Source organism: Furipterus horrens, unplaced genomic scaffold (assembly GCF_987537825.1).
Source record: "Furipterus horrens unplaced genomic scaffold, mFurHor1.1.pri manual_scaffold_3, whole genome shotgun sequence".
NCBI classification, from domain to species: Eukaryota; Metazoa; Chordata; class Mammalia; order Chiroptera; family Furipteridae; genus Furipterus; species Furipterus horrens.
The window spans coordinates 175,221,703-175,247,832 of record NW_028327173.1 but is presented as its reverse complement, the minus strand read 5'-3'; the positions used below and the strand labels follow the sequence as shown (position 1 = coordinate 175,247,832).

The 26,130-nt window shown below is 41.5% G+C and overlaps 1 protein-coding gene across 2 annotated transcripts in view; it reads right to left on the bottom strand.

The window, feature by feature from the left end:
* The window catches only part of SAMD4A (sterile alpha motif domain containing 4A), a 204,027-nt gene that overhangs the window by 62,129 nt on the left and 115,768 nt on the right, over positions 1–26,130 (bottom strand). For both annotated transcript variants that reach the window (XM_090270905.1, XM_090270906.1), the window contains one exon: positions 13,943–14,461. In XM_090270905.1, the coding sequence (XP_090127031.1) occupies positions 13,943–14,461 (519 nt within the window). The remainder of the gene's footprint in view (positions 1–13,942; positions 14,462–26,130) is intronic.

The window sequence follows — 26,130 nt, the reverse complement described above, 5'->3', positions numbered from 1 at the left end:
AGAAGTACATAGATGTTGCTGTTGTTTAGGTGCCCAATGAAGTTGGTCCCGATGGAATTTTAATGATGGTGCCACATTCTTGGGCGCTGCCTCCAAAAATATTATTTTCGGAAGACTGGAAGGTGTAACACTGCAGTTTGTTTCCCTCATTTACTTACTCCCTAATTATCTCAGAGTTCCAGAACTTTAAAGCTGGAAGGGACTTTAAAAATATGACTTAGGAATCATCTAATCCACCCACCTTGACATTTTACCAGTTAAGGAATGAGTGACCTAGAGAGATACAGCAATTGCCAAAGGTTGCTCAATGAAATTGATATTGAAGCTAAGACTACAACCTCAATGTTTCTGGTCTTCATAATTCATAGTATATCAATGTTCACTAGTCTTCATATCAACGTTACTGACAGAGAGGGGTAAAATTATAGATCTGTGATAATATAAAACAGATAACCCCTCATTTAACGCCAGAGTAATACATTGCAGGACCTAAATGTTGAGGCCTATATATTTGTGCAACAGTGTAAACAGTGCAACTATCAGGAAATCTTGAAGAGGGATTTGTAGGGGAGGTAAAGATGTTTTAGATACTCCCCATTAGAGATATTAGTTTAAGAAACAGATTTATCCTCATTTAAAATCAATGGCTATCAGTAGCATAAAGTTGCATTTCACTACCTAATCCTCAAAGATTGAAATAATTAAGATAAGATGGTTATTTATTAGGCTATAGATATTATACAAAGAGACCTACACTATGTGTGATTCGTTCATTTATTCACTCAACAAATATTTATTCAACATCTAACAATATGCTAGGCAGTATCTTGGACAACGGGAAGACTGCAGAGAGCAAAACCACATTCTTGACCTCTTGGAATTTATATTCAAGTGACAAGTTAGATAATAAACAAGCAAAGTAAAAAGAACTTCCAATTTATGCATATGTTACTCTGTTCTTTTGGGGAACTCACTAAAATGACAGCAAAGACATGAATCCATAAGGAAAAGGATGCAGGGAAGATATGACAGAAATGACAGTGGGTATCAGCAGACCACTGAAATCAACAAAATCTTGGAAACTGGGAAACAGAAGGATGCGGGATAACTAAGTAGGCCAAAGAAAGGTCTACTTATGGGCATGTCTGCCCATAGCAAGGTGACTCACACTGAAGAACTCCCAAGAAGTTCAGGACTTGGAGACCAGGTACTTCTGAAGGCAGAGGTGCAGAGAGGGGCTGGAAATAGGAGGCTAGGTAGAAAGTATGTCTCAGGTACAAGGGGGCCCTTAGATTCTCTCCCCCACTCCATAAAACCAGGCGAGTCTCATCTTAGCACTTTTCGCATAACTGTCCTTAGAACCCTGGAAACCTGGCCTATATCTTCCAGGAGGAGTCAACGGTTCCTTTACGGGAAATGGGTAACCCATGAAAAAAAGAATTAAAGCAGGTGATATGTGTGAGTTCCCAACCAAGAGCCAGGCCTGGTCCCTACCTAATCTCTCTGTATTGAAATTCACACACACAAGGTTCTAGTGCCTTCCTCTTAAATGAAATAACTCTTGCTTGAGGGACAGGGTCCAAAACAAACAGAGGAAAACAACAAACAAAGAAGGGAGCGGAAAAAGACTTCAAAAATCAACTATGATATCTTCAGAAATATTAGAAAAAAAATTTCACCCATCAAACAAGAGCAGAATGCAATACAAAAAGGATCATTCAAACAGTAAGAGAGAACTCCTGCAATTAGAAAATATCATGGCAGAGATTAAAAATTATATAGTGAGTTTGGAAGGTAACAGTTACAGAAATCACCCATGAAGTAGAACAAAAAACTGAAAAGTAGGAGAGAAAAAGTTAAGGAAATTAGAGGATCAATAGAGAAATGTTATTATATAATAAAAAGGAGTTCCTGGAAGAGAAAAGACAGAAGACAAATGAGTGGAAATTATGTTTAAAATTTGAGAAAATCACCTAGAAGTGAAAGACTACCAGTTTTTGAGTAGGAGGGCTAGCTTAAGGGTAACAGGAGCAAATAGGAGTAGGAAGATAGGACACAGGAAGGGTGTCTTCAACAAAGCATTGTACTTAGACCCAGAGAGGACTTTCACAGTCAAACATGGACGGTGATTATTACTTCCTTTTAATATGAGAAAATCAAGGCCAAGAGAGGTTAAGGCATTTCTCCAGAGTCATACAGCTTAGTAATCAGTGGGACTCAAACCTAGGTCGGAATAACTCCAAGGCATGTGCTCTGAACTGCAACCTGGTATTACCTGAGAACTTTCTAGAGTGATTCTGCCATCAACTGTATTAGTGACCCTGCCATATCTGTGTTACCAGCACATGGCCTTGAATTAGTCGAGCCTAACAAAGGAGGAAATGTTGAGAAATGTGGGGTCAATTACACAACTCTCCCTTCAAGCCAAGAAACTAGGCCATGCCCGTTGTTAGATTTGGGAGGTGGGTTGTAGTTGGTGTAATTCTAAAGTCAGCCATATGTTTGAACTACAGAATTTAAGGAAAAGCAAACATCTCCAGCACCAAAGACTCCAACTCCGCTCTGTGATGGGCTTAGAGACAGGATTCCCAGTGGAATCCTCATGACCATCACGGGCTTGTCTGAGGTAGATATTTCACTAAAGTTCCAACTGAATAGACTTGGCATTGGGGTTCTATGTTCTTTAGGTTGAAGATAAATCTAGGTATTAAGCAGGTTCTTCTAGCATTGCAATGGCTCAGCGAAAGGTCCATTCAGATCTTTGCCAGTCTAGATGATTTTAAGGGTCTGAGTCTACACTGATTGCTTAAAGAGGGAGAGGAAGAGGGGAAAGATGTTCCTTTGCATCCTTCTTTCCCAAAGTTTGGATAATTAAGTGAACTATCCTATCAAATGCTTCTTTTCTCTCAGTCCATACCATCGAGGGTGGCTCAGTGGTCTCATAGGGCCAACATCTCTGGAAGTAAAACAAATTACCCAATATGATGAAGTGCCAGCAGAAGCAATCTCCCGAGTCAAGGAATTTCTGCGGTCCTTTTGGCTTGTTGCATGCCAGTTTGAGAGTTTGACCCTGAGAGTATAAAGCTTCTTGCTCCTAAGCCATTACAGGGGCAGTCAAAAATGAAAGGCCTTGGTTAAGTATAGGACATATCTTTTTTTTCTTGGCCACTTCATGGCTCTTTTTCAGTGTGAAGACCCAAGAAGTCAACATGAAATCTACTTGCTCTGTCCTTTAAGAAAAAGCACTTCTTTCTTGTGTTGACCTTTCTAAAAATGTGTTCATGCAACTGCAAAAGGAAGGAAGGCAGCATGCAAGCAGATGTGCAGACGTGAATGAGAAGGTGGCCACGAGTGTGACCCCAGCGTTGAGCCATCCCAGTCAAGCGTTAAAGAGCTTTTCTCTGAGCGACTGCTTCCCCAGCACCCCGTAATTACCCTGCTCTCTGGACTGCATGCAAATGGAGTGGCTGGGGAGGAGGAGCAAGAGAACATCTCTAAAAGCAAGAATTATGCAGCTGTCTAGCAAGAGGGGGAAGATCACCAACAGAGAATTAGAAAAAGAAATGGGACCATACGAAGCTTTAAATTCTTTTTCAAAAATCTCCTAGGATTGAAAAGAAAGCCTCAAGCAACACATCACTTGCTTGCAAGACATCTACCTTCTCTGAATACTGACCATATTCATTCCTGGACAGAAGTGAGCTATGCAAAAAGGCTTACCTTGAACTTAGGACCTGAAGCTCAAATCCAGATTTAGGGACTGGCTGGTCTCAATCACATTGCCGGCCTCAGAATCAAAACTGAGACACTCTTGGGAATCAAAACCTCTCAGACTTTGAAGTGAAGCAAACAATACTTTGAGATTCCAGGTGAATTTAGAGCTCCATCGCCAAAAGTAAACGGACATACAAATGTAGACATTTTTACCTATAGATGTCATTATTACTTGTAGTGAGCTCTGATATTTAGAATAATAAACACTGGGTTGGGATATTAAAATTATCTTGCTAAACCCAGTAGAGTTAATAACAATATCACAAGCACGGAATAATTTTTTGGATAATGATGGACACATGTGAATAATTCCCTTTCTCACAACCTATCTCCCTGAGGCCTAATGACTGCTCCAAAATTCTCCAACTTCCCAAGCATGCTGCAGCCTTGAGCACTCTCCTGATGCACCCAGTGGATGCAGACTCAGGCATGATTCTAGCCAAGCCCTCGCGTCAACATTTCTTCTCAGCAAGCTTTCTCTCTAGCTCCTTAAAGTATTCAAGAAGACTTCACTCTGTATTTACAAACTCGTCCTGAGGTGGGAATTAGAACTACCACCTGCCCTGCCCATCCAAAGTCATATAAATGTGACTTGTTAAAAACAGCAAACCAAAACTAAGCAAGTCACCTAAAGAATTCCAATTTACCAAACAGAGAACTATTATAAATATGGCAAAATAAAAATCACTTGATGAAATCCTTTCAATATTTGTTATTTTAAAATACTTTATAGGTTACCTTTGAGAGAGAATCTCCAGACTGAAGTCCTTAACCCGATTTTAAGAGTTCCCGCCAATAAAGTTTATTTAAAAACCAAGGCAATTTATACCTCAAATTATAGTTTTAGTCCATGGAAAAAGTTGATTCAAAAAAGATCATTTAAAAGAAAGGTCATTTCAGGCAACATTTTCAGAACGCACTAGTGTGTAAAGGAGACTTATATATAGTATATGTTCTCTTCCAGATGCTTCACACCTGATACTAGTGATAGATTAGGAGAGTGTGCTCAGTTTCTTAATGCCTGCCACTGTCACCCCTTTTCCACTGAGAAAGTTGGGTGTATCAGCTATCCAATGATGCTACTCAGAGACTACCTCTTGGGAAACTGGGAGTAAGATAGAAGTCTAACTTGATTTTAATTTGGGTATAGTAAGAGTTGTTGTGTGTGTGTTTTTTTTTTAACTCAAAATGGGTAGTAGCTTTTGAAACAGAACCCCAAACCTGCAAATTCCTGCTCCCACTTTGGAAATATTTGACATAGTGGTATGGAAATAAGACCAGTAACAGGCTGACGTTTATCAGACCTCTTAAAACAAAAACCTTCAGCCCTGGCTGGTATGGCTCAGCTGGTTGGAATGCCGTCCCATAGACTGAAAGGTTGTGGGTTCAATTCCTGGTCAGGGCACATGCCCAGGTTGTGGGTTCAATTTCCTGGTCATGGCATGTACAGGAAGCAACCAATCGATGTCTTTCTTTCCCCACCCCTTCCTCTCTCTCTGAAAGCAATGAAAAAATATCCTCCGATGAGGATTAAAACAAAAACAAAAAACAAAGAACCTTTAAACAGTTCTCTTTTCTTCCAAAAGAATCCCATCATGATGACGTGGCAATCACAGAGCAAGAGTGGCTTTAAAGTGGCCTGCAGTCCAGGTGCCAGGCAACTTAACTGGGTAATCCCCCATATTTTTCTATTTTTCAGCTCGGAAAGGGTAGAAAATCTACATTTGGATTCCACATGCCTTGGAATTTCAGCATCTCCAAGATATTTACCTAAAATTTTTGCCAGTTTTCTTTTCTTTTTATATGGCACAGACCAAGGAACTCATGAGAGTACCCTTCCTATTGATACTACTCCAGGCTATATTACCCTGTATTTTCTTGTATAATATTTTTTCTCCTTTTCTTCACTAACATCTTCCTTTTTCATATATACATATATATTATTTTAAATATATGGCCCTTATATGGTACTCACTTCAAAAGATAGAGTGAAAAGTAACTCCCTCTAATCCCTGTCTGCCAGACTTCCCAAGTCCACGTTCCTGGCAGTAGTTACTGGTGTTCACATTCTTTGAAAAATGAGGGGGAATTAAATCATATAATATTTTTATGAAGTATGTGGTTAACGCTGGATATAGCAGGAGGATCTCCTGGCTTTGGCAGGTGCCAACTCTCTTAGACTAGCCCATCACAAAATTCTTGGCATTTCATTCCCCTCCTCCCGCTCACACCAATAAAACAGCACTGAATACTCATCACCAGTGCACTAGGAATCAGAGAGTTGAACGCATAGAATGAAAGGCCTGAAAGGGTTCTTAGGGGGTCATCCAAAATCATGTCTTCATGAAGAAGTAGCAGTCCTAGGGAGTATAAGGTCACATACTGAGTTAGAAGTGGAGTGACTTTCCTAATCCCCTGATCTTTTCACAGTGGCACCAACACTCGGCACTCTTGGACCGGCCACATTTCCCTGGTCTGTATCTATGCCTCATTTATCTGCATCAAATCCTGTTCGGTTACTTAAGGATCATTTTTATAAATTCAAATAATATCCTTACATTTATTACTAATTTAAAACATTATTCCTGTTGGCAATGCATCCCAAAGAAGCAACATCAACAATTATCTTATTCTTTACTCTTTCTTTTTTTATTTCTGGTCCATTTTAAGGTACTTAGTAAGATGTATCGCTGAAACAATCCTTCAGAGGACACTGGTATTTGTGGGAGGCTGGCTCTTCAGCTCTTTGTAGAGCTGAGTAAAGTATCTTGATTTCAAGTTCAGCATATTGGAAGACCTTTGTCATAGGGCTGCCCCAGGGAGCCCATTACACCCTAGTTTACTGCAGAGCCTGCAGTGGAAGAAGCACCCCTTCCTGTGTCAGCATTAACAACCAGACCAGAATAATAATGAGGGCTATCATTTGTTTAGCATCTTCCTACTGGCAAGAGCTTCATGCACATTTCTCATTTGAACCTTACAATAACCCTTAGAAATAGCTAGCTGTCTTTACTCATCTTCATTCAACCAACTTGCTGGACCAACCAGTATTCTCCATTGCCTTTAGACTACTTACTGATGCCCATGGCTCATCGACTCTTCAAGGGCTGCAATTTACTTGCATGTTACTGCTCCCACCAGCTGACTTGTAGGTGTACCAAGAGTTAGTTGAATTTGTTCCCAAACCTGCTTATGCCAGCACACTTACTATGGTAAATATGTAATATTGAAAAGGATAACAGCAATGATGACATACGAATTATAAAAAAAGTTAATTGCACAAAACTTTGTTACATGCTGTAGAAATATTCATTGTTTTGCTTAAAAATCTACTGTTGAACTTAGTGTGAGAGAACTATAAGCTAAATTATAAAAAGAAAAAAACAGGATCTAGAAAGATTTTGTACTCTGATTGTTTTTGCAAATGTCTTCAAATTGCTGCTCCATTTTAAAGAAATCATAGACAATAATGCATCAGGGATGCAATTTATGCAGTAAAGACAAAGAAAAGCCACAGTCAGGAGCCTATAGACAGGGTCATAACTCAATGCAAAAGACAGCATACAAATGTATGTGTTTATGCTTTAAGTTAAAATCATATAAAGTCTTATGCTTTTTTAATAATTCCCTCCTTGAAATGGCTATTGTAATTAACACATCAACTACTCATCCTGATTAAGTCAATTAAGAGGTCTTCTACTGAAATTAATTCTAATTTTATAGATGAAGAATGGAGGTTTAGAGGTCAGGTAATTTGTCCACTGTCACACACCTAGTTATAGGTGGAGCTGGAATTTAAAACCAAGTCATGTTCTTGATCTTGACCAACACTGCTTCATCATTTATACCTCAAACTCGAATATCTAAAATGCCACTTAGAGCTTTAGAATTCCCTTTGCATTGCAGTGTCTTACTGTGCAAAGGAGAAAACTAAAGTACAAAATAATCTGTTATAAATCTTTTGGCTCCATATGGGTTTTGCTGGGCTTTTCCAAAAGGCTGCATCTCAGCAAGGTTGGCTGTGAAACAAATCTCTAAAGCAAACCCTGTGCTCTCACGGCTCCACTCTAATTCTAGCCAAAGAATTTGTCTATGGAAACAATCTAAATTTTTGGTGAGGAATGATTACCCCAGAGTATGTTGGGAATTTTAGCCTTTCTCCAATCCACAAAAATCTTTCATAGCATTTTCCAGATTTTGGAACCCCCTGCGTCCCTTGCTTCCCTATCTCCATATGTTTCTCTTTACTTGACTTATACCTGAGATTTCCTAATATTGTATTTTACCTAACAGAATGTTGCAGACTGGGGTGGGGATAGGGGAATAGGCAGAAATGATATTTCCAGTGCTTAAGAGTTAGGAAATATACCCCAAATTGATAGTAATTGCTGCCACTAGGATTCTTCCTCACCTGAAACCAAGAAATTTAGGGTTTAATTTGCTTGCTATTAAAGATATCAAATATATATATATATGCTACCTTCATAATACAGCTTTGCTCAGTATAACTTGAGTTTGTCCCTGAAAGTCTTAAAAGTGAGACAAGTAAAAAGTAAGTAAATGCAGGATGGAATTGCTCCTTGTCCAGATGTTGTAGGGCAGGCACTGTTAGACCATGACATGAAATTTTATGAAATAATAGAAATCGTAAGACTATAGGGCTCAAAGTCTTAAAGAAGCCATCTTGTCCACCTCCTCCTCTTCCTTTCCTCTCCAAGGCTAGTCCAATTTAAGCCATATATTTCAGCCAGAATCTATTCAATTTTTGAAGTACAGTGGAGAACTGGAAACACTACTGCTTTCCTTTGTAGCTCATCTAGTGTTTAATAACCCTCACTGTCATTAGAGTTTACAAAGACCCTCCCAGGTAGGAGATGGATGGCACAGCCTCTTGCTCCAAAACGCATGTAGCTCATGCGGGCCTTTGACTTTCCCAAGCAGTGGGATCTCCAGCTCACAATAAACTAGCAGGCTTCTTGCTTACCACAGTGTTTTTCTGATCTTCCCTAAGCCCCAGAAAACAAACAGTAGACATGGTGAGGAAAAACAGTCCCATCAAACCGTTGGACTCTTGGAAACGGGAGAAGGATTAGGCAGTGGCGATACTGGTCCTCCAAGACACCACTGAGCCATCTTCACAATGTGGTGTCAGAAGGCCAGTGGCAGACTTAAAAAATGTTTACCCCAAAGGGGAAGGAAGCTGAAGCTAAAAATACATCATGCCAGCTGTTATAAATGCTTTTCGAAGGAAGCAAAGCAACTAGAGTTACCTCCTTGAAGAGCAAATGAGGGGTTAAGGAAATAATGGAATTTTTCAGTTACATGCCAGGTTGGCTAGAATTTGGGGGGGGGGGGGGAATTTTCCACTGAGGAAGTCTGTTGGTAAAAGACAAAAATAATTCCATGAAAATTTAAAAGGATGGGGATGACCTGCATGCAGCCTGCAAGACAGAATCAGAGTCTCCAGACGTGCCCTCCCTTTTCAGTTTCCAAGAGGCCACTCGCCAAGATATCTTTTCTTCTCAGGCCTGCCTAAAGCTGTATGATCTCTCTTCTTCCCTTGAATATCTGTGTTCTGATGTTTTTTTTTGCAGTCTGACTAGAATGAGTCTGAAGTGGCTGGTGGCCTTGAAAGAAGATGTGAAGGGCAGAGAAAAAACGAAGGACTTCTTGAGTCAAACAGGTATCTCTGAAAGAGCTGGCCCCGGCTGCTTATGGGGGTGATCGATGGAGTTGGAGGGCTTTTTCCAGTTGCAGAGCAGGGGTTCCCAAAGGAGCCACTTCCCCTGAGATCCGCATGAACCCCACTCCTCACCTTGCCTGCTAAAGTAGTGTTGTTTCAGCTGTTGGCTCCCTGGCACTGAGCAGCCATCTTTTCCATAAATGGACAGACCCTCTACTCTCAGAGAGGCCAAGAAACAAGGACCAAAGCTCAAGAAATATCCAGGCTCTGGATGCCCCAGTAATTTTGTTTTTTAACTTTTACATGTGAAATAATTATAGCTTTATAAAGAATGGCAAAACACAACATAGAGAGGTCTCATGTATCCACCCCCAGCCTCCCTCCCTCAAGGTGACATTTTACATGACAATAATGTAAAAACCTAATATCAAAACCAGGACATTGGCCTTAACACAATTAAACAAGATGATAGACCTTACTCAGATCTCAGCAATTTTTGTACACACTAATTTTTTTTTGTATGAATTCAGGTTTAACTTTACAGGCATTTAATCACATGTATAAATTCATATAACTACCTCTACCATCAATATCATAGTATGTATCTGTTAGTACTGAGATCAAGTTGGTAAAATAAGTCACAAAAAGCAAGAGTAACAATAAATGTCACTATATGGATTATGACAGAAGGCTAAATGACCAATATTATCACCAATTATTTAGTAAATTCCCAAAGACACTTTTCTGGTTTGTTTTGGAAATTCATTAATTTCATGAACATCTGTCTACTGAGTCCTAGAATTTATTAAGTCCCTACCATTCAGCAAACATATATGGCAGGGAGGGCAGACAGGCTTTAGCTCACACGCCATCTCTTATTGAATTATAGTGGCTGCCTCAAGGGGCATATTGAGGAGAATCTGGAAGCCACATCTGGGCTCAGCAAGAGACAGATATTATCTAACAGAGACGCCCTGCCACAGGAGAGTGGCAGCTCAATGCATGCCAGGAATTTTATATCTCCAAAATTTCTGTGACTTTTTGAGAACATGGTGTTCTAGGAGATGGGGAGGAATGATAAAGACACAAATCCTGTCCCCAAGGAGTTTGTAATCAGACAAGGGAGGTGAACATGTGGCCAAAAACTGTGACGTAGAAGGCTAAGGCCAGACATTAAAGTATATGGGCCAGTGAGAAGTGAGCACCTCCTTTGAGAAAGCTCCTCTTCTTTAGGGAGTCACACGGAAGCAGTCATGGGGCAGGGTCTGGGATCTCTGTGCTGTGGAGAACACTGACACTAGAGGTTGGCTGGTCTATCTGGGGGCAAATTCAGGGTCAGAGGAAAACAAAGGTCTACTAGCTACTAATGGAGTCAATCTCTGAGGATGGGATTCCGAGGGAGAGGCACGTAACCTTGAATTCAGAATCAGACCTGCCTGCCTGGGTTCAAACCTCAGTTCATTTCGTTTACTTTGTTAATCTGTCAAGTTATTTTGCTGCTCTGTGCCTCAGTTTGCCCTTCTGTCAAATGGGGTAACAATAATGGCCAAATCATGGGGTTATAAGGATTAAGTGAGTTAATGTTTATGTAAAGGGTTTTGAACAGCACCCAGCATGTAGTAAAAACTATGTAGCTGTATGCTATCACTGTTAATTTACTTTTTATGATCCATGGTACCAATTTATTTAATGTATCATTTTTATCATCAGAAAAATCAGTCGAGATTAATAAAAGAAATTCTATGGTTCCAATATACCATAAGACTGTACAAGGGAGCAGTTCAAATAGAGCATTTTGGAATAATTTTTGTTACCCAAAGTTTCTGAGTTCTTGCTTCATATTAGGCTAGCAAAGGTCAGTGTATGCATACTTTCACATCCAGGTGTAAAGAATGCTAACAAAAAAAAAAATCTAGTATTGCAAGGATTTGAATAGAAACAAGTTTCCTTCCAGATCCTGGTCTGCCAGTAAACAGTAGAAAATGGTTAGAAAGGCAGTCTGGGGCAAGGAAGGGGGCCCTGACCTCCACACAATGTTGTTGGCCCTGAAGGAAACCAGGAGAGGCTCGTTCCTCTCCTGAATGGTTTACTTTTTCAGCAGCAGACCAGACAGGAAGCAAACACAGAGATGCTTAGCCAGGTTCTATGTACCTTATGTTTGGAATCACTTGTCATGGCTGAGACTAAGTTGACCAAGACTTGTGTATGGTTTGTGACAGCCAGTAGTTCGGTCCTTTCTGGTCCCATAGGCTTATGTTGAACAACCTGCATATTCTTGCTCTCAGTCATCGGACTCCTGAATAGCCTTCCAAGGAGAACGAGGTATGGAAAATACATTCTTCCCTCTCCTCGGATGCTATTCAATATGTTGTTTAATGGACTTTTCAACCTGTCCCAACCCATTCTTCTCTTATCTCATGGAAGAAAGACTCAGCTCAAAGGTCCTAACAGATCTCACTAGATTTAACTTCTGTCTAAATAGATGAAAAGAGGTTGATACTTGTTATATTAGGGCTTGGTTTTTGCCCCTTATCCTAATCCCTTCCTTGAAAAACTCTGTGTGGCTCCATCATCTATTTTCAATGCCTTCTAAACCTCATTTTTCTCTACCTCAATGTTCCAGAACAGAGTAAACCCAGCATGTGGTAAACACTATGTAGTTGTATGCTGTCACTGTTCATTTATTTGCTATAATCTATGGTACCAATGTATTTAATGTATTGCTTTTAGCATCAGAAAAATCAACTGAGATTAATAAAAGAAATACTATAATTTGATACTATTTCAAATGTACTCATCTTGTCCAGACCCGACCCTGAATGTCTGAATGTGTAAATCAGTAGGGACAGAAATGTGGTGACCCAAGGTTAATTTCAAGACAAGTGATATAAAACTCAACCCCTTAACAATACAAAAGACTAACTTTTGAGAGGGCAAGTAGCTCAAAGCTTGAATCTCTCCCAGCTACCAATGAGTTTTATAACAATTACCAGATTCTGCTGTTGACCCAGGAAACATGGGTCGAGAAGTGCTGCCCTCCCCACCTGCACTGCCTGCTTTAATCGTCACGGCCCTCACTCTCTACTACACAGAAGCTGGCGAAACCATTCCCTGGATGACTAGTCTGTGACAAAGATTGTCCCCAGAACTTCTTACCTAATAGAGTAGTGATGCGATGATCACCCATTTCTCAAAACGTGCAACTGATTGATATCTAAATGTCCATATAGGAAAAAGAATTGTTGTTGAGAATTTTTATGAGTTTATTTGGGCCAAGCTGATGACAATTGCCAGGAAGCAAAAATCTCAATGTATTGAGAAAATGCTCTGGAAAAAGAATTAAAAATCTCATGCTGTAGCATTATCATTGCAGTATCTTAAGTATTTTCTTGGTTACTCTACTAAGTTATTGTCTCAATTATATAGTTATAACTCAACACTCCCCTGTGTTTGAGAAAGGCATCTTAAAAGGCCCATTAGCCAAAAGACCCAAGTGGAGGTAGAGGCCAAGAAGCCATCACTGCCAACCCTTAATACTGAGGGTTTCTGCATGTTGATCGGCACATAATCTAACCACAAAAAGCTTTCCCCCAACAGTTTTCTCAGCACTGATGCTGTATTCACAGACACATGCCAACTAGCATCAAGGAATTCTGTGTAATGATGGCCCACTCTCCCCAGTTGCTACTTGACAGAAACACCAATGGCATTTTGGGAAGACTCTAGCCCTCATCCCAGCTGTGGGCAGGGTACTTTGCTTTTGTGGTCAAAAGAGCAGGAGGCTTTCTTCTGCTCTCCCCCCATGCAAAGCAGATCCTGACCCACATCTCCTAAGGCGTTAGACTGAGCGAGAGAAGGCCACAGCACCCACACCGGCCCACAACACAGAGCAGCATTCTCAGTTAAGTGCCCCCAACCACTCGGGATAAAACCAGGAAATGCAAAGGGGGCCCGGGGGGGGGGGCATTCCAGAGTGAAATTAGGAAGGAAGGAAGGAAGGAAGGAAGGAAGGAAGGAAGGAAGGAAGGAAGGAAGGAAGGAAGAAAAAAAGGAGGAAAAAACAAAAGTAAAAGGGGGAAAAAAGAGAAAATGCACAAAGCCCATGAGGCTGTCTGGTTAACCAGGAGTTAGAATGAGGTTTGGAAAACCACACATAACAGCATCTCTGCAAATCCAAAGACCCCAGAGTGAAAGACATGCAGGTGAAAGGCATTTCACCACTTCTTCTCTCTTATTTTTAATTTTTTAAAAATCTACTGTAACCCAAATTTGGACTGTCAATCATTTTTTCCTGCCCAGCATTTTCATCTTTCCAGAGTCAAAAGAGCAACAAAGATGGGGTCCAAAGAGCCCTTTCCCACAGACAATTCCAATCAGCCCTTCTGTCCCTGGGCTATGGGTGCTCAGAGCAGACACTGCAGCAGGACATGCCACACATAGCCACTCGCCAAACCAGACTGCGCTAAAGGCTTCCACGGGACTTACTTGTACTTGTGCTGGTTCCGATCGTATTGATTGTGGTGGGGACGGACGAGGAGGAGTAGAGGGGCACGTGGCCGTTCTCACACCCCAGACTTTTGTCCTGCCAGTTGGAGGCATTGATGCAAATCCCAGAATCCCGAGAGTTCTGCCATCCATTGAGCTTGTCGTCGGAGTTCTGTCTTTGGTGATAGTAGTGCGTCTGCCCGTAATCCACAGAGTCTGAGCGGCCCCGGGTCTGGCCACCGAAGCTGGTTGACGTGCGGTCCTCCAAGTGATTCAGCCACATGGCTAAAGCACTGCGGTCTTCCAGCGAGGTGGCTGGGTGTATCAATGCGTAGGACAGCAGCTGCCTGCTCTCTTCGATGTGCTGGTTGTGCTCAATAGAGTGCGCCAGGATTTTGGGCAGCAGTTTCATGTACTCTACTTTCGCGTCGAGGTTTCCTGGCTTCAGCAAAGGCAGGTGAGTTAACAGGAGGGAAATCACTTTATCCTTGGATTCCTGTTGCCATTGGTTAATGATTCCTGGAAAGGAAAACAGACAGGGTAAATAAGTAAACACAGCCACAGTGACACAAAACTTCACACCGTAAAGAGAATGCCAGTGGTTTGGCGCCCCAATCCATGGATCCTGGCTAATTTTTCTCAAAATGGTTAATGCATCAGATTGGATAACTGACCTCAGGTTTTCAGGGGTCATTGACTTCAGTGAAATACGGAACAAATGTTTTTAGATGTTTGGGTCCTCCATCAAATTCTCACTGAGGTCTCCAGAGAGGCCATGACTACTTTGTTACAAACAAACAGAATTACAGCCCTGTTTTGTTTTGTCTTTTTTCTTAGAAAAGTCTAGTCATACCCTCAGAAAGATGAGGGAGGGGGAGATAAGGAATAATAAAATCTCTATTAAAAAGCAAGTATAACCAACAGGCTGCTTCCCACCCGACTCCCAACTCCAGACATCTGTGGGAAAGTGGTTTAAACCCTGGCAAAGGCATCTGTGTAACTTCTTAGATGGAGAAATCTACCAGGAAGGAAACAAAGGACTCCCCTCACCCTCATGAAGTAAGCCTGCACCTTGCTCACGAGAAGCTGACTCTGAAAATGACTGTGAACTCAAATCTCGAATGAGCAATGGGCTCTAAGCTCCAGGAGCACCTCTGATCACACACGTAAGCAAACTCTTCTTCTCTATGTATATATATATATATAGATCTGTTTGGTTATCTGTATTGTGGTAAAATCGATATAACATCATAGTTACCATTCTAACAACATTTAAGTGTACAGTTCAGCGGCATTAAGTCCCTTCACAATGTTGTACAGCTATCACCACCATTCATCCCCAGATCTTGTCCATCTTCCCAAACTGCAACCCTGTACTCATTAAACAATAATGCCCCATCCCCTCCCTGCCCCCTTCCCCTGCCAACCGCCATTGCACTTTCTGTATCTGTGACTTTGACTCCTATAGGCATCTTCTCATATCAGTGGACTCACACAGTATCTGTCCTTTTGTGACTGGTTTATTTCACTTTGCATAATGTCTTCATGTCCATCCATGTGAAGACCGGTTTTAAACACACTCAAAAGGATCCCGCTTATCCTCTTCTGATCAAAACACAAACTGGTTGCTTTTAGGTAAACATGAGTAAACAATAGACTCCGCCTTTATTGGCCTTTGAGCAGTAGCCTGTTCCAGGGACTGAGAGTTATCTACAGGACCAGGGGTCATAGGAAAGAAAGTTCCCTTCTAGCAAAATCATTTCTGACAGCCAGAGACCTCAATTCTGGCTACTAATGACCCTTCAAGGACAAGCAGTCCTGCTGGAGGAAAAGGGGTTTCTGAAATTTAGCAGAAGGGCTTCACTATTCTAGCAAGACACAGACATATCAGAAAAGGCTCAAGAGGCATCACTGACCATAAGTTGCAAACGCATCAGCCATGCACTCTAAGGCCTCTCGGGACTACAGGGGTGTATTCAGAGAAAAGTATCAGGCAAGGTATGTAATTAAAAAAACGTGGGCTTTAGAGCCAGGCAAACCTGGGCACAAGTCCCAGATCTGTCACTTAATTTGCAGTGGAACCTTGGTCGATTAGTTAACCTCTCTGTGCCTCAATTCCTTCAAAAGTCACATATTACCAAAAGCATCTGCCCTCCTTGTGCTGTAGGATTAAATGAAGAAATGTATCAAAAAACCATTCAAGTACTTGATGGTGGAAGTAATTCCTTCTCCTTGTCTCTGCAGTAGGCCCACATTAGAACAATATTGGGTGGTTTTGGTTACCAAGTTTTAAAAATAATAGACCACAGACAACCCAGAGAAGGTCATTAAACATCATCAGAGCTGGAAAAGGGGAACAAAGTCAAAAGGTGAAAGAAAATGGGGTTACTGAGCTTACAATTGAATGATATGAAAAGATGTTTGACTCCTTTCCTGTGGAGATGTAATAAGGAGATGAACAGTCAACTCTCTTAAGTGAAAGTCAGGACAAGTGAAACAGGAGAGGTTAAGACAAGATGTGGAGAAGAACCAAGTGCCAGAATGACAAAAGACCCAGAGAGGTCACCAAGAAAGGCTCCACAATCTGTCCTGGGGGCATGAAGAATAGAACTACATGGCCTACAGAAACAGATAGAAATATAAATTTCATATAAATGGAATATGGGGATTTAACAAAAAGAATTTTAAATTTCCTATATTAAAAGTAAAGGAAGAGGTGAAATTAATTTTAATAATCTGTTATTTAATCCAATATATCAAAATATTGTTATCTCAGCTTACATTTAACCTAGAATTACTGACAAAAATATCTCCCATTCTTTGTTTTGCATTAAATTTTTGAAATTCGGGGTGTATTTTACCGCTGACAGCACATCTCAGTGTGGACTAGCCATGGCTGAAGTGCTCAGAAGCTGTGTGTGGCTGCTGGTTACTGACCTGGCCAGCTCAGGGCTACAGACATCCAGATGGAAAGGCGGGTGGGAGGGCACAGATGACCTCAGCAGGTCCCTCCCAGCTCCCTGCCTCTATATTTAGCTAACTGCCACTTGACACAAGACAACCCACTAGGTATAGCCTCCCTTCTCAAGAAGCTCCAGGAGATGAAAAAAGCACCAATTCTAACTTTCTCATCAATACGTTTACAGCAAACACCTGGCCTGCTATAAATCATGAATATGCTTGGGATGAAGACAAGAATCTATTCATTAAGTCCAAGGAGCTCAAGAGGCACTGGCAGGAAGCAAAAGGGCCTGAGAGGAAGATGAATCTATGTCTGACACCGACAGTGATCAGATGTGGCTAGCATACACCCTGGAAAATGATATGTTTAAAAATAAAATTTGGGAACAACCTTGAATAAAAATTCACAAGGCAGAGGAACTCCCTCGATTTCTGCTAGGTCACTTCCCTGTTTGGATACTGTACCCTTCCGCAAAGGTCAGTCTAAAAAAAAAATCAGGAACAAAAACAAAATGTAAATAGGACTCAAAGTTCAAACTAAACGGGTTACCACCATGCAAGCCCTCTCTGCCAGGTAGTGACCTGGGTTCCAGGGCGAGGGACAAGCATGGGCAAAGAGGAGAGGGAAATGAGAGGCCACTGGCCCTGGTCCCTCCCTGGCCTGAAACGGTTCTTTCTCTATCCTTGGGAACATGGCTTGGATGGGGTGGAACTGTGACATGGCCAGGAAGACAGCTATGACTTTTGTTTACTGCTACTGGGAACATGGACACAGGATTGGCTTCTGAGGACTTGCTACCCCGAGTGGATCAAACTGTTTCTGCTGGTGCCAAAGCCGCCAGGCTGACTGCTAACAGTACTGAAAGTTTCTGTGCGCCAGGCGCTCTTCTAAGTGTTGTCATAGAATTACTCATGTAACCCTCACTAGAAGCTTATGAGGTAGGTCCTATTAAAGCCTTATTTTATAGATGAGGACACAGAGAGGCACAGAGAGGTCAAATAACTTGTCCCAGGTACCCAGGCTAGTGAGGTGGCAGAATGGCAGTATGAAAGTTAGCATAAAGATGCACAATGATTATCATGCTATAAGAGCTTGGAAATAAGCTAAATACATTAATATTTATATTATATAATACATGAAATATAATTATACAAATACATAATTACATATAAAATTAGTATATGTGTATTACACTTATAAATATAATCATATAAGTATATTATTAATAAAGCACGTGGATCAGAAGAGTTGGGTCAGCTATGGAAGTGTAGAAGAAAAGAATTACACAGACAATGTTAATGATACCTATTGTGGTTTTATTTATTTATTTATTTATCCTCACCTGGAACATTTTTTCATTGCTTATTTTAAAGAGAGAGGAAGGGAAAAAGGAAGGGAGACAGAGAAACATTGAACTGCTGCCTCTCATATGTGCCCCTACCAGAGATCAAACCCACAACTCAGTTATGTGCCCTGATCAGGAATTGAACCCATAATCCTTCAGCTATAGGATGACACTCCAACCAACTGAGCCACACCAGCCAGGGCACCTACTGGGGTTTTAAAACTTGTCCACAGTTTCCTTGACATTCCTCTCCAACAGGTGTAGCCTAATGAATATCCTTCCTTTTGCGTGAAAGCTAGACCTAGTGAGTCCCTCCCAGCAAACAGAAAGTGTCATGACAGTGTGTGCCTTCATGAATTAAGACAGCAAAACCCACTGCAGCTTTTGCCTTGCTCTCTCTTGGATCACTCACTTAGGGGAAGCCAGCTGCCATGTTGTGTGGTGGGGAGGAACTGAGACCTCCAGTCAACACCCAGCACCAAGTTGTCCACCATGGGAGGGAACCATCTCGAAAGCAGAACTCCCAGCACCAGTTACGCCTTCAGATGTCTGCAGTCCAGACAACATATTGGAGGACCCTGAGCCAGAACCACTTATATTCCTGATCCACACAGACTATGTGTGATAACATGCTTATTGTTTTTTTTAAGTTGCTAAGTTTTGGGTACTTTGTTATGTGGCCAAAGGTAACTAAATCCACCTATCCAAGTGCCCCTCTAGGAAAAAGGAAGTTTTAGGCATTTAGCTGGCTCTGAGTTCAGTACTTTGGGCAAAGTCGCACTCTGAGATGAACTCATGAAGCTAACCTGTTGCCACTTAGCCTCCCTTAGCCTCCCTCACCCCGATTAGCTACTCACCAAACCACCTTTGGACTATGTGTTAGCTTCCCAGGGGCCTTTCAGGAGAGAATGAACCGATCATACACTTAAGTTACTTCTAGATTCTGTGATGATGATTTTTCAGGGCAACTTACTAAATGGTTTCTGATTATGATTTAGCTTCCTGTGGTGGCCTTGGTGTGCTGATTATGTGGACTTTGAGTACATCTGGTCTCTCTGATGATGGCTCCCCCTGGCAAATTAATAAGCTAGCATTGCAGGCTCTACTTCCCTGCTTTCTACTTGGTTCTGAATCAGATTCTCAGTGGAAGCATCCCCAGGGCACTGATGAGAGTGAGCATCTCTACCTTCACAGAGAAACCAGGTCCTACCTGTGGGGACTTGGAACATGATGTTTCAGCCCGGCCCAGCTGCCCACTGGCCTTCTTTGGGGCATCCACACCACCTTCCAGACAGAAAAGAGCTTTTACTGAGATGTGCACTCAAGGGATTCTCCTTATTGGAGCAGCCAAGGAATCCTCAAAACTTTTAATTAATCGATCACTTTTGTGAGGTGGTTTCTGTTATCATCTACTGCAGCATCTTTCTATTCAGTAGACAGTCTGGAAAAATGGAAGTCCAAGTACAGCAAGGTTCAGTGATGCCAACTCACCTCTATTATTTCTCCGAATACTTTATTCTCTGGATAAAGAGCAGAGATGTTAGAGTTTGCTGGATGTCTTATGAGGGTAAAAGTTAGTGGTTTATAATTTATAAACCAGTGATGTAGTAATTAAAAAAATCTTAGAAGAGCTATTATTAAAGACCTTGAAAACTGTCCCAATGATTGTTGGTGTGACAAAGAGTGTGCTTAAATGCCAAGTACCATACTATGGTATGTCAATATTTAAGGGCTCCGGTTGTTAGCAAATTACCCTTGAATTGCTATTTTATTATACCCTTGTTTTCAGTTTAATAACACCTACCCTCTCACAAGTGTATTTAGGCAATTTGCTCATGTGAGAAATGTCTGGACATTAAGCTCCCCCCCCACAAGAAGTATATACTAAATAAATGTGCTAAAAGGAGAGAATAGTAGTGGATGTTAAATGGTCAAATGTTCCTTGGAAGAATTTGTATTACAAACTGAAACCTAGACACATCATGTAATAAAGGCATATAAACATCGTGCAACTCTGCACAACTCAAGGACAGCCAGCCAGTGGTAATTCTCACACCATATATTTAGTGAGCTGACAGGGCACATGAAAAAAAGGAGAAAATTGGCAAATGCCCATCGCAAGTGGTGGGATTCTTGTGTTGGCACCTGCACTTGCCTACTGTCTCCATAGGTACTCTTTTGAGCTAGAGGTGACTAGAGGAACAGCCCCATAATTTGGTGGGGCCCTGCAAGAGATGTGGATTAGGCCAGTTGTGCGGAGGAGCCAGATAATGTGGAGTGACAGAGCTCCTATAGCTGCAAGTGGCGCTTAGAGCGGATACAGATAATTGAGAAGGTAGAATCCTTCTTTCTATTTTCAAGGAGGGTGATTGCTGGCTTCCGAGATGGCTCCATGGTATTCACACCCTTGTGTACTCTCTTCCCACAGTGAATCTGAGCAGGTCCACAGGATCAACAGAGTGTGGTGGTGGTGTTCTGAGATTAGGTCATAAGAGGCACTGTAACTTCCATCCTGCTCTCTGGGCTCACTTGCTCCAGGGAAAGCTAGCCACACCAATTATGAAGAGAGGTGGCCTTGGGAGAGGTCCCTGTGGGGAGGAATTCAGGCTTGCTCATAGCAGCCCATACCAACTTCTAGCCATGTGAGTGAGCCACCCAGAAGTGGATTCTCCAGCTTTAGTCAATATCTTGACTACAACTTTGTGAAGATTCTTAAGCCAGAACTACCCAACTAGGCTGACCCAAATTTTTGACCTTCAGAAGACTAAGATAAATGTTATTATGTTAAGTTTGGGGGATAATTTGTTACACAGCAATAGTTAACTTGGTAAAAAATCACTCAAAATGCTACCGGCCCTTGAATTCACTAGAAAAAGTAGGGATCTATATATAGTAGACTCTGTGGCTTATTATAACCACTAGAGTTTCCTCTGAGCACATGAAGGTCATTAAGTGATGGTCATTCATAGTCACCTGACCATCTCAAAAGGCAATAACCAGGCAACTCTGGTCCCAAGAGATACCCAGAGTGACCCGCTTACTGCTCCAGAGTCATCTAGTCATATTTTCAATGAGGACTTTCCATCTCAATTGCTTTTTTCCTGGGTAGTACTGGCACGTCTGAGTGCTTCAAATGGGGAGACTCCTTTGTTCCTAAAGATCCAACGCTAACAATAAACTAGTCCTGAGATCTCAGCAAAGGGCTCAAGCTAGCGTTGGGATTCACCTTCAGGCTTCTAACCTTCTCCTGGCTATGACCAACTCTTGTATGTCTGAAGCTGCCCATTCCCAGCAGGCACATAAAATAGGCTAAACCACTTGCCTCATTTCTGACCTCTGGCCTTGCCTCCCGCATTTGAACCTCCAACCCAGGTCTCATTCCAAGCTTCAGACTCATATCCAACTGTATTCTCTACGTCTCTGCTCAGATGATCTCCAAGTTAACAGGTCCAAAACTGAGCTCGTGCTCTTATTCACTAGATCCACTCCTTTGTTCTCCTTCCCTGTCTCAGCAAATGGCTTTTTCATCTCTTTGGTAGCTCAGGTCAAAACCTTGGCATATCCTTGACAATCCTTTCTTTCACATCCCATATTTAATCTGTCAGCAAATCCTTTCTGTCCAGTCTCCAAAATATATCCAGACTCAGTCTACCTCTCACCAAGCTTCTGCATTTCACCCACCTCCAACAGTCCATTATCAATGTAACCACCAGATGATCTTTTTATACCAGAACAGTGATTTTTAACCAGTGTGCGGTAGCATAGTGTTGTGCTGCTCTGGGTGCACTGGTGTGCTGCGAGAATTTTTAAAACATGCAATACCTGACTATTGAGTTGGGGCACTGACTGACATCTTTTCCCTTAAATTGTCAAGTAAAAAAATGACAACAGCCAACGCAACAATAGCCATCCAGTGTGAATGAATCAAAATTATACCTATTTTTTTTGTCAGATCAGCAAAAACGTATTTTTTGCTGTGCCACAGTATTTTAGTAATTAGTTTATGTATGCCATGAGATGAAAAAGGTTGAAAAGCGCTGTAGAAGATGTCATGTCGTTCTGTGACTAAACATTCCAGCGGTTTCCCATCTTATAGTGAATAAGAGCCATACAACAGCGGATCAGCCCCCTTTGATCTAGGCCCCCTCCCTGCTATGTCCTTCATTTCAGTCCATCCTGGCTTCCCTGACAGTCCTTCAACATGTTAGACATGTGCCTACCTTCCTCGGCATTTGCTGTTCCCTCTGGATGGACTGCTTTTCCCCAAAATCCCCATTTTGCTCCCCTCAGTTCTGTCTGCACAAATGTTACCCTTCTGGTGAGACCTCCTCTGTCCACACTACTTTAAATGGCCCACGTCATCCCCTCCCGCTACATTTGCCCTTATCTTCCTGCCCTGCTTTATTTTTCTCCATAGCACTCATCATGTGACCTGCTGTGGGTCATTTATTTTCTGTCTTTCTCTACTAGACTATAAGCTCTGTGAGGGTAGTGGAGTTGTTTCCATTTTTCCATGCATTAACATTTCCTTATTAATCACACTTTTAGTGACTATATAAAATCGTGCCCAGGCGTTCTATTAAATAGGGGTTGATTAGACTTTATGATTTCTTACCCCAAATCTTAAGCCCTTCCTAGAAATTTCCTTTTAATAAAGGAAGATGGATTGGGGAACCTGCAAACAATAGTGGGTACCAACTGTCACCCAAAACTGTTCAGTCACCTCTTTCTCGTTTAACTCTGCAGAATTCTGATTACTTTTAGCTTTAATGTCAAATAAAAACAAGAACATATAAAGGAGTAAAATAAATTGATTAGCTCAATTTTCAAAATCTTTAATATAGTCCCCTTGTCAATATTCTATTTAGGATGGAAAATGTCCCTGTGTACTAGAAAACAAAAGCATAATGGGCACTTTTCCTGATTGTAACTGACACCAATTAAAGTAATCCACATGATAAAGAGTTGAGAGGCTGAGACAGCAGAATTAAATGTATTTAACACACTCTTTTGCAAACATCTGTTGAAGAAAAAAAACCAATGCCAATAGGACTGTACGTCCAAGTGTTTTTAGCCATAAGTGATTATGTTCTAATAAAACCTCATAGGAATGGGTCTTCTAAGGGTCATATAAATTAGAGATGAAGAGAATGTTACCTTACTCTTGACAAATGCAAGAAAATCCTTGCAAACCACATTCGGCTACTTTTTTATACCAAAAACCCCTCCGAGGCAAGGCTATAAATGTTCTAAAAGCAGGAAGCCTTCCCACTCACTAATCTTCAGTGCCACTCTCGTGCTCCCAGACTACCACCGACAAAACCCCACGTACCACAAAATGACTCTCCAATAGTGTTTCAAAATAATGAATTAGCGATCCTCTTGCCAGCCTTGCAAAGGAGAAAAACATGCTTTGTACTCCTATAGTAAGTCCTCACTTAATGTCATCGATAGGTTCTTGGAAGCTGCAACTTTAATCAAATGACATATAATGAAACCAACTTTACCACAGGTTAATTGATATAAACAAGAGTTAAGTTTCTACAGTGTATTTCTGCTCACAAATATATCACGAATTAAGACCCAAAATGCTTGTCATATTAAACACTGAAGTAAATGTGAGCTATACATACATTTAAGAAAGATGAATAAACACAAGTAAGATGGTTCTTTTCCAAACTGCCTATTTCAATTCAGGGTCATGGTTGGCTGTAGCCTATCCTAGCAGTTCAGGGTGCAAGATGGACACTGGCCCTGGCCAGGATGCCCTTCCATTATAGGGCCACTGCCATTCATACCCACACTCGCTCATACTGGGACAATAGGGACACACCAGTTCACCTCACATGAACATCTTTGTTATATGGGAGCAAACTGGAGTACCCAGAGTAAATCCATGCAGTCATGGACAGACTATGCAAACTCCACACACACAGTGGACCCCGCCGAGAATCAATTTTTTCCTCATTAACACTATAACAAAACAATGTTGAACAAAATGAAGTTATTCGAGGACCTGCAGTACACTTAGATTCAGGCTGTGTTCATGGGAAGCACTAGAAATGACAGCCTTGAAATGGATGCACCATGGTCCACGTAGCCTCATTGCAATAATATTTGCTAACCAACTCCAAGACCAAAATCCTTGGCCATGTCCAGACAGAGTCAACAAAGGGGTGTCTTGGGAGGAATATAAACAGGTCAAATCACAAAAGAATAGTTTGTGCTCAATCCAACAGACGAAAATGAACAACAGCCACTTCACACGATACTTTTATAAACCTCACAGAGTCTGGGAAGGGCCAGAGTGAACAAGTGTCACCTATGACAACAGGGAGCCAGTCTATGCCTTTAAATAAGTCTGGATTGTTAAGACGCTGGGTCCACACTTTCTAAAATAACGATGAAGTTGCTCAACAACATATAGACAAGATTTCCCATCTTGAGGGATAAGAATCTAAGGCGTAAGTGTGAATGTAAGAGCCCTGTGATGTCTTTTACTATGTAAGTATTGTCACGAAGGAATGGCACATATATATTTCCAAAATATATGTTAGTAAAGTTGATAGTACAATTCATGGATCACTTATTCATGTATGAAATCCGAAATACATGTACAGGTTATTCTACGGAGAGGAAATGAATAGTTCTGTGGAGGCAGGATATTCAAATTCACGGTCATGAGTGAACTGTTACTGTGTTTGAAAAGAAAGGTCTAGTCCACTATACAAGGACAGTGTTGGGTGACCTGCCCTAGGGACATAGGGTTAGCCCTGCAGAGGGAGTTAGAGGCACACCTTCCTTTCTGGTTCTCTTGAGCTACCAGCCAACTCCAGGAACTTATGCAAAGGTAAGCAGAAAAGCAGCTTATTATCACCTGTTACTTGTGCACTAAACTCGTTTTCAGGTTAGTAGGTCTGTGGACGCAATCAGAGTAGAATTTTCCAGATTTTTTAAGAAGAGGAGCTACTGAAGTCCTCTGGGGCAGTGGGGAGAGAAAAAGAAAAGTTAGAAAGGACAATCGTAAAGGATAAAGTTCTCTAATCTGAAATGAGAATAGCTGAGGTCATTTCCCTCCTTCTGGGCATCCCACCATGAAATTAAGTAGACCCCAAGGTCAGTGGCTGGGCCAGAAACAGGACTAACCAGATGAGGATCCTTTGCTTCAGCAGACTTTGTGGGAATGTTGCAGGGGAAGATGAGAGCTCAGAGCTATTGTGCCTCTCACTCATCTTTCCTGAGTCTCAAACATACCAGTTGAATTCTAAACCAAAGAAAGACACAAAAACAGCGAGAGGACTTAGGCCACACTGCTGCAGAGCTGGGAGTGGCGGCAGTGACCTGTTTTGTTTGAATCTAGCTTTGTACCACCACCTTTGGAGGTGGATACATTCATTCGTCCATTAGATATTTATCCTTGATCCCTTATCAATGTCTATGGCTAGGATATGTCCTTTCTGGGTGGGGTGCGCTGGGTCAGAAATAGCCATGAAAAGTTCTGTACCCCATAGAAATGTCTGCAATACAAAGAATCTGGAGAGAATCAAACCAGGGCAGCGGAGAAACACAAGTACTTTAAGACGGTCTCCATTTGCAGAACGAACAGGCAGCTCTGTAGGCAGTAGAATCCATTCTCTCAAGTAACCCTAGAACCCGTAGGAGACCTCCAGCCAGCAGCCAACACGTTATGGACAAGAAATACACAAAGAGCTTCATCGATTATCACTATACAAATGAAGACTTAACCTTTGACTATTTAAATCTTAAGAGAGATCATTACTTATCATTAAACATCCTCTGCGGCAGATATACCCTGCATACATCCGAACCGTCTCCCTCCTGCCCCCACACCATCACCCATGACATGGTTTAAGAATCTAC